The sequence below is a fragment of the Bubalus bubalis genome, chromosome 9 (assembly GCF_019923935.1).
Source record: "Bubalus bubalis isolate 160015118507 breed Murrah chromosome 9, NDDB_SH_1, whole genome shotgun sequence".
In the NCBI taxonomy this organism is placed as follows: Eukaryota; Metazoa; Chordata; class Mammalia; order Artiodactyla; family Bovidae; genus Bubalus; species Bubalus bubalis.
Genome location: NC_059165.1, coordinates 103,160,027 through 103,169,856, shown reverse-complemented (window position 1 = coordinate 103,169,856; position 9,830 = coordinate 103,160,027). Strand labels below are relative to the sequence as shown.

The window sequence follows — 9,830 nt, the reverse complement described above, 5'->3', positions numbered from 1 at the left end:
CCTTGTCTTGCATCCCCCAAATCCCCTGATTTAACAACTACTTGAATGTGCCCTTTGGAACTCAGGGTAGGTCATAGAGGTTGGAGCCTATTTCCTACAACCAAGAAATGGCATGGTGGGTAAGGGAGGGGGGCGGTACAGAAAGGCCTCTGTGCCCAGGACCCCTATAGCATCCTGCTTAGTTTCATTGCCAACCTCTTTCTTCCTCCTCTCTTTTCCAGATTTTCCCCATATATTTTATATTTTTTAATCCAATTGCATAATCAGATCTATTCCTAGTGCTCTATTCTCTCTCTGTCCTTTCCATTTTAGAATCTTTCACTTAACTCAGCTCAAAATAAAAACTTCCCTTAGACTCCATTACTCCAAAATGGAGTGAGAAACTACAAATAGCAAGTCATTTTCTCAGAGACACTTTGTTTTCTTTTGTACATTTGTTATAATTAGAGGATAATAGTAATAGTACTCTGGACACAGCACTTTATATATAGAAAAGACTCAGTTCTGGTGCGTTATTAATTTTAGGTTATTTATTATTATTCTTTAGGTTGTTGATTCTTATTTTGGGGAGGGGGTGAAGGGACAAAATATTCTCTTGGTAGTCCATTCAAGAAGAATCATGTGCATCAGGGACCTGACACATCTTGTGATTCTGCTCACCTGCCTATAAGTAGGTAACATATTCCTAGGCATAGATAATGGAATACAGTTCATCACATTGGATATAAACAAGATATTATGATGGCTTGAGGCTATAAGAGGGGGAAAATTGGAGAAAGTCAAATAGCTACCATGCATCATACTCCTAAGGAGTGTGGGTATTTTCATATACCTGTATCATCACAAGGGTTCTATGAAGAAAGGCATCATTGTCTCCAACCCTTCTACCCTATATTGGTGGTTAGGAGTTTAGGGGACAGAAAGTTCTGCGGAAGCTTCTCTTTATGGTGTTCTTTAGCTCCTTATTCCTAAGACTGAAAATAATTGGACTAAGAAAGGGGGTGAAGACTGTATAAGTGGTGGTCATCAGAATGTTACTGTCCATAGAATGAGGGCCCTTGGGTTTGACGTAGATGATGGAGGCAAAACCGTAGTGCACGACCACTATGGTGAGGTGGGAGACACAGGTGGAGAAGGTCTTGTGCCGGCCCTCAGTGGAGGGGATCCTCAGGATGGCAGCCACGATGAAGACATAGGAGAGGACGATAAGGAATAAGCACCCAATCAGGGCTGTGACACAGACCAGGATCACAGCCAGGGTGAAAGAGGCTGTGTCCCTCCCACAGGACAACTTCAAGAGGGAAAAAATATGGCAGAAAAAATGGTGAATCTCATTGGACCCACAGAAGGTGAGATGAAAAATAATCAGTGTTACCATCATCCCCATGACTGAGCCACCAGCCCAGCACCAGGACACGAGACGGGCACAGTCACGGGTGCTCATGAGCACGTTGTAGCGCAGCGGGTGGCAGATGGCCATGTAGCGGTCGTAGCCCATGATCATGAGCAGGAAGGAGTGGGTGTAGCCAAACGTGAAGGAGAAAAACATCTGGCTGGCACAGGCCACAAAGGTGATGGAGCGGTGGGTGGACAGCATGTCCATCAGCATTTGAGGGGTAATGGTAACAGTGAACAGAATCTCAGAGATGGAGAGGGCGCACAGGAAGAGGTACATGGGGGTGTGGAGGCTGTGCTCCCTCCAGATGGTGCCCATGATGAGCAGGTTCCCCAGCAGTGTGAACAGATACATCAGCAGGTACAGCAGGAAGAAGGTGGGCAGGAGCTGCTGAGGGAAGTTGGAGAAGCCAATGAGGATGAATTCAGACACCGTGCTGTAGTTCTGACCAGACAAGGATGCTGCACCTGGGGAGATCAGAAAGAGAATGAAGGCCCAGTGGTTAAAACAGAGGCGCAGCTGCTGCTGCTCCAAAACAGAGGCACTAGCATACCTTAAAGGCCAATTGAAGAGCTCTATACTGTACAGATGGAGAAGGAAATGACAACCCACTCCAGAATTCTTGCCTGGAGAATCCCATGGACAGAGGAGCTTGCCAGGCTACAGTCTATGCGGTTGCAAGAGTAGGACACGACTGAGTGACTAAGCACATACTATACAGAGAAGTTGGACTTACCTACTGGCTCAGACAGTAAAGTATCTGCCTGCAATGCAGGAGACCAGAATTCAATCCCTGGGTTGGGAAGGTCCCCTGGAGTAAAGCAATCCACCCCAGTATTTTTGCCTGGAGAATTCCATGGACAGAGGAGTCTGGCAAGCTACAGTCCATGAAGTCACAAAGAGTTGGACAAGACTGAGCAGCTAACATTTTCACTTCACTTCTTTTTTCATGCTGTACAGGAAGTCCCTAACATATGAATCTTCAAGTTGTAAACTTTCAAAGATATGAACTCGTGTTCAAATGTCCACTCATATAAGTTAGTTCACATATTTGGTGAGACCTGCTATACTTTTCAAGGTACTGTGCTCTAAGATTAAAAATGTTTTCTTTATTTTTTGTGTTTATTTATTTTCTATGTATTTTTTTGTGTGAAAAGTATTATAAGCTGGTAATGGTATAGTATTATATAGACAATTGTGTTAATTGGGTACCTAAGCTAACCTTGTTGGACTTGAAAGAAAATTACACTTATGAACGCACTCTGGTAATGGAACTCATTTGTATGTAGGGGGCTTACCATATATCCATTTGCTTAACTTCTCTGGGTCACACAGTCTCCATCGGTAAGTTGGAATAAATCATTATAGCTTTTGCCTTTCAGCAGTGTGATAAACATCAGTGAATTAAGTGCTTAAGACATAGTTTTGGTTCCTGGGTGTTTATTAACAGCAATGAAAAGAAATATAATATCCAGGTTTGTAATCAAGACAGACATAGATGATCGGGGTCATAGTTTCCTGAATACTGTGCCTGTTCTAGATTGGATTTCGGATTTATCAAAATAATTTTTCCTCTGAGAGATTTTTCTTTTAATTGAGTAACCCGTTCGTCTTTATTTCAGTACTGTCTTCTTTTAGTACTGAATTCATTCCTGCCATCGTATCCTGTGTGTGCGTATATGCATGCATGTTAAGGTGCTTCCAACCCTTTGTGACCCTACAGACCATAGCCCACCAGGCTCCTCTGTCCATGGGATTCTCCAGGCAAGAATACTGGAGTGGGCTGCCATGCCCTCCTCCAGGGGATCTTTCCAACCCCTGGATTGAACCCACATCTCTTATGCCTCCTGCATTGTCAGGCAGGTTCTTTACCACTAGCGCTACCTGGGAAGCCTGTGTCTGCTCAGTCACTCAGTCATGGCCAACTATTTGTGATCCCATGTACTGTAGCGTGCCAGGCTTCTCTGTCCATGGAATTTTCTAGGCAAGGATACTGGAGTGTGTTGCCATTTCCTACTTCACTGGGAAGCCTATATATGCAATCTGAAGAGAAACCAGATTATTGCATATAAATAAATATATATACACCTAAAGAAATTGAAGGGAACATTTGAAAATAAAAGGACGGGTGAATATATGCCAGGCAAATGTTCACCAAAGGAAAATGAAGAAGCAATGCTGAAAGCAGAAAAAATAGAATTTAATGAAATAATAATCATAAAATATCTGATACCATATGCCAGTAAAAGGAACCAGGTTCCCTGGAGAAGTGGTCTGTGCATGGATGCAAACCTAGATCTCTTCAACAGTGCAATGGAACTTTCACTGAATAGTGTGTTAGTGCTAAAGGATACTGGAACCAGACTGAAAATGTGCCCATTGGCATAGCTGAGCATCAGAAAGAGTGCTCATGTGCAGACGATGGAGGAACAGCTAAAGGATGCCAAGAAGAAGCAATTAGGAAATCCAGAAGGTGAAAACTTTCAAAGAACAATTAGTTGAATCTCATCAGCAAGCCAGGGTCATGAAAAGGGTGAAGAGAAATTCAAGGGACATAACAATCACATCCAACATAGAGTACTAGATTTGATGTGGATTTAGATAAGCTAGTTGTAAGGTGTTATTAAGGATATAGAGAAGATTTTGATTTGTTATGGGTGAATGATGAGGTATTAATAGTATGAAGAGATCATTCTTAATTTAGTTATTAACTTTAAGTATGAGCTTGTTATTTTGGCTATGAAGGAAAATATTAGTAGCTTAAATATGTACTGAAATTTAAAAATTACACACATGTGCACACCAAGGAAGAAAGAAAAATATTTTGTGAAGATTATTAGAACATTGTAGCAACCTAATAGATATAAATAACCTATATAACTGACTCAGTGGACATGAATTTGAGCAAACTCTGGGAGACAGTGAAGGACAGGACAGCTTGGCATGCTGCAGTCCATGGGGTCACAAAGAGTCAGACACGACTTAGCAACTGAACAACAGCAATGTACCCCAGATAATTAATAAAGAAATAATGAACACAACTTTCAGTGAAATAGATAAGAGGCAGAAATATATAAATTGAAACTAGATAAGTAGATTTTAAAACTGAGGTTGCAAGTTTTGATAGGGTTCAGAACTGTAATTTGGGAATTATTAATTATTATGCAATAATAATATTCAGACATTAGCTCCTGAATATACTTAGGCTCTTCACTAAGCAGAGACTAAACATAATTTTCAACCATATAGAGAATTTTAACAAAACTTGGCCTTCTGTTTGGACATAGAGCAAACCTCCATACACTTCAAAGTATAAATATTATATAGATTGTAGTGCATTAAAATTGGAAATCAGTAGAGAAGAAATGCCTTTCCAAATCCTATAAGTTAGGAACTCAATATAATATTAAATAATATTTTTTCTGTAGCAAGTCATAAAATGAATGAAGAAATATTTGTAATTAAATAACCATCAAATGTCAAATTTATAAGCTAAAGCAGTACTGTCATGGGAAACATATTGCTTTAAGCATACATATACATATATGTCATGAGACTTTATTCAGAAAACAAATCATCCTTAACACAGCCCAAATCAAGCAACTGGAAAAGATTAATAAGATAGAAACAAGGAGAAAATTGCCAATGAGAAAACACAACACTAAAATTGGAAAATAACTACAGAAATAAATGACATTTCTAAATCAATGAAAATAATAAGAAAACTATGTTAAGAAATTCAAAACAATAAATGAAATAAATAAATTCTCAGAAACATGTACAATTTCAGACCTGGTTCAAGAAATAGACACTCTGGACATTCAAATAAGTTTTAAAGAAATTGAAATGGTTAAAGACCTTCTCTTTCTATAATCATTAACCCCAGTGGGTTTATAAGTGAATGCTTATAAATTTTTAAAGAACAGTTGATGAATACTTTATATATAATCTTCAAAATATAAATAAATAACAGAAAAATAGTTGAAATCTACCATGCTCATTTCATCATGTTAATGTAATCTTGATTCTAAAACCAGGTTTATAATTATAGACTCAGTTTACCTATTTATGTAGATTTGAAAATCCATTATATGATATTACCAAGTCAAATGAAATAGTGTAGTAAAAATCATATATAGTATGATCAAGTGGTATTGGTTTATCCCATGAATGACAGGATGCACAGCATCAGATAACCTATCATGTGGTTTATCACATAAACTAAAAAATTGTATAAGCATTTTGATCAAGTAAAGAACATATTTTCTAAAATTCAACAATCATGATTTTTTATTTAATTGACATATAAGATATCAGTTTCAGGTGCACAACATAATGATTCATTATATATCTATTAATGACTTTTAAAAAATCCTTTTGCAACATGAAATCAAAAGGAACTTTCTTAGCTAGATAAAGAGAATATACTACAAAACTAAAAAGTAGTATACTAAGTGGGGAAGTTTATGTGTATTATTTTAGGATCAGAAGCAAGTCAAAGTTACTTACTGTCTCTGCTGTTTTTTAACATGGAACTGAAAGTCATGAATGATGCTACATGGAAAGAAAAGAAAAAAATATATATATAAGGATTGGAAGAGAAGAGGCTTGAGCATCTAGAAAGATAAGAGTTGAGACATAATATGTTAGTGCAGTAAGAAAGTGCAGTGCTGCAGAAGGCGAGATCAGCTTCCAAAAATCATAGTCTTTTTCAAGGTATTACACGAGTAACAATCATTCAAAATATGCAACTTAAGTTAAAATCAAGATAATACTCCCAGAGTAACACACATTATAAACAAACAGCTCTCAAGCATTTTGGTCTTAGGATCCCTTTACTAAAACTCCAAAATTATTGAGGCTCCTAAAGGGTTTTTGTTTAGGTGGACTGTAGCTATCAATTTTTACCTTATTAAAAATTACAGCAGAGAATCTTTAAAGTATTTTGTTAGTACATTTTAAAGAATAATAGTAAACCTACTTCAAGTTAATAATGGTAACATTTATATGAGAGTAATTCCATTTTCAAAAACATTTAGTGAGAAGAAGAGCCTTGTTTTACATTTTTGAAAATATGCCTAATGACTGCCTTATAAGAGCTTGATGTTCATGTCTGCTTCTTCATTTAGTCTGTGGTAAATACATTATTTTAACTGAAGCATTTGATGAAAACACATCCACACACCTGTAATTGGAAAGGGGCTTCCCAGGTGGCTCAGGTGGCAAAGAATTCACCTGCCAATGCAGGAGATGTAGGTTCGATCTCTGGGTCAGGAAGATCCCTTGGAGTAGGCAGTGGTAGCTCACTCTGGTATTGTCGCCTGGGAAATCCCATGGACAAAGGAACCTGGTGGGCTATGGTCCATGGGACCGTAAAGAGTCAGACACAACAGCACTCACACAATGCAATTGGAAAAGTAGGGGGGTCCATTTTCTGGATCCCCAGAAAATGTCTCTGGGACCCTCATCGGTCCTCGTATCACACTTTGAAAACCTCTGTTATAAAATACCTAGGAGTTAACAAAAAATATTCAGTACCTCCAAAGACAAAAAATCTAACCACTAATAAAAATCTGAATATCTGAAAATAGACTATATTCTCAAATGAGCTAATATTGTAGTGAAGCCAGCTCTCCTCCAAATTATGAGTGCAACTGTGGTTACAATTCCAGTGTATCGACTGCGAATTTGATAAAAACCAAGCAAAAATCCATTATGAAAATAAAGTCAGTACAAAACTCTGCTAATGTTATAAAAATGAACTAAGCAGGAGAGATAGGCCCTCCTAGATTGCGAGACATGCTTTAGTCATTGTCATTTTATAAAGTGTGAAACCTGGAACAGACATAGACACTCATGAAATGGTTTGGCTATCTCAGAAAATATCCTTTCATTATTCAACATCTAATGTATCATTAGGGTGGCAGCATGAATCTAGGGGGAAAGATGGATTGTTTACTCCTTTGTGGTGGGATAACTATATTTTATGAAGCAAAGTAAATTTGAATTTCTGCCTAAGACCACATGCAAAATGGAGACCGTTTGGATTCAGGACCTAAATATTAAATATAAGCCATAAAATTAAAAGGAAAAAGTAGAAGAGAATTACTTTGTTGATTTTTAAAACCAGAAACGTTCAGGTGATTTTTAAAACGTTTGAAAACATTGACATTAAGTATTTTTGTTCCACGTGGGATATTTTAGAGAAAATGATCTGGCAGATGAAAAGTTGGGGAAAAAATTATTCCATTCTGTAACACTGACAAAGGAATACTATCTAGAAGAAGAAACAAGTGGGAACTTTGATACAGATATGAGCAAAGGATATGAGCAGATAAATCACAGAAGTTACCAATGAAAATGAAAAGATGCTCAGAAAAAAGGGGGGTCAAGGTGGTTAAAGGAAAACAGCAATGGAATTTTATTGCATACAACAGCATTTAATTCCCCAAATTAGAAAATTCCATGTCAACTGGACTATGGGGCAAAAAAAGCCTCCTATGCCACTGCTGAGAATGTAGAATGGTGAAAATTCAGAATATACAAGCTCTGTACACCAGGTAATCTGATCCTAAGTCTGTCTCTACTTCTTAAACTTATTTACGGGGAAGGATGCAAGAGGTTGGGCTTCTCTGGTAGTTCAACTGGTAAAGAATCCACCTGCAACACAGGAGATCCCAGTTAGATTCCTTGGTTGGGAAGATCCTCTGGAGAAGGGATAGGCTACCCACTCCAGTATTTTGGGTTTCCGTGGTGGCTCAGACAGTAAAGAATCCGCCTGCAATGTGGAAGACCTGGATTCGATTTTTGGGTTGGGAAGATCCCCTGGAGAAGAGAGTGTCTATCCACTCTGGTCTTCTTGCGTGGAAAATTCCATGGACAGAAGAGCCTGGCGGGCTACAGTTCACCAGGTCGCAAAGAGTCGGACGCCACTGAGCAACTAACACACACTAATGCGAGAGGATGTTCCTGGTAGCATTGCTGCAGTAGGGGAATTGGAAAAGTTTGTTGGTCACAACTGGGGAGAGTCCAGGTAAAACGGATTGGATGCCCAAGCAGATGTTAGATGTGTGCCTAACAGTGTAAATGAAATTTTACAATAAGATGGAGAGAATCAGGCAAAAAAACAGGATGACCTCTCCAGCATAATTCCTTTTGGGCACATTGAAAATGTAGAAGGTGAAGCTTTTCTGTGAAACTGGCACAGTGGATACACGTTATCACACATTAGCAAAACCCGTAGAGTGTACCACGCAAAGAGGGAAGCTTAGGGTAAACTTGGACATTGGTTAGTTATATCTATATCGGTTCATCAGTTGTGACAAATAGACAACATTAATGCAACACATAAATAATAGAGGAAGCTGTGTTCAGGAAAAGGAGGTAAGTGGGAACCTGCTATACTATTGGATCAGCTTTTATGTAAACCTTAAACTTCTCTAATAAGCCTCATTAATTTAAAAAATAGATCAAAATCCATTTAAAATTGTATATAGAGAGCAATATATAACTTGCAAGAACACATACAAATCTAAGAGTACACATGAAGTATTTTGAAACGATGGTCAAAACAAGAAGGAAATGGGGTGAAAAAAATTGGAATACATTCATGAAATATGAGAAGGATCTTGGGCAAACCCATGATAATCAAAGCTGCAAACTGGAAATACCATTGACTCAAACCTCAACAGCTGAAGTCCATAATGAAGTTTTTAAAATATATTTTAATGAATAATTTGAGTTATGTTGCTGCCCAGAGCTCCTAAACTCCTTGACTCTGAGACAAGGCTCCCCCTCATTGCATACCCTGGTTGTCTCATTAAGGCATTGTCTCAAGAATCCCCCCACAGTAAGGGTCAGCCTGGAACTGGGAGGACACAGAATCGCCAGGACAGTGAGGACCTTAGCTGGAGTGAAGATGCTCTATGGAGTGAGGAAGATGCATTTATGGCCCCAAAATTCTTCTGGCCATCTATGCACTCCACCAAAAAACCAAGACATTGATGTCAACCCGCAGGAAGTTGATCCAACCTCTACTCTTTTCTCCAGTTCCTGCCTCACTCCTGAAGTCTGCAGTGTCAACTGCCTTCCATGCTTCATGCCTCCATTCACTCAACGTTCTCCTTCCCCAAGAAGTGCTCAGTTTCTCCCACTCCTCTACATTCATGTGGCTCCATCCCCTCTCTCCTGAATCACCCCCCACCCTCCTCCTCTGCCCCCTCCTCTGCCCCCACTCCATTCTGATTTCCAGAGAGAATTTTCTGAAACATGTACAAGGTAAGCAGTCCTCAGACCCAGGGTTCAAATCCCCGCTCCCACCTTGTATCTTTGAGAAAGAACTTTAGAGCTCTGAGCATCCTCTCTGAAAAATCAAAGTTCTTAGAGAACTGCCTTCAGTGGGTCCATGAGGATTCACATAAAGGGCTCAGAGTTT

At 38.8% G+C, this 9,830-nt stretch overlaps 1 protein-coding gene across 1 annotated transcript; it reads right to left on the bottom strand.

The window, feature by feature from the left end:
• Positions 1 to 585: 585 nt before the first annotated feature.
• LOC102408188 (olfactory receptor 10H4-like) lies at positions 586 to 1,821 on the bottom strand. The gene has a single exon (XM_006057850.3). It carries the CDS (start codon positions 1,748 to 1,750, stop codon positions 902 to 904), a length of 849 nt encoding a protein of 282 aa, XP_006057912.3. The 5' UTR covers positions 1,751 to 1,821; the 3' UTR covers positions 586 to 901.
• Between the last annotated feature and the right edge of the window lie 8,009 nt (positions 1,822 to 9,830).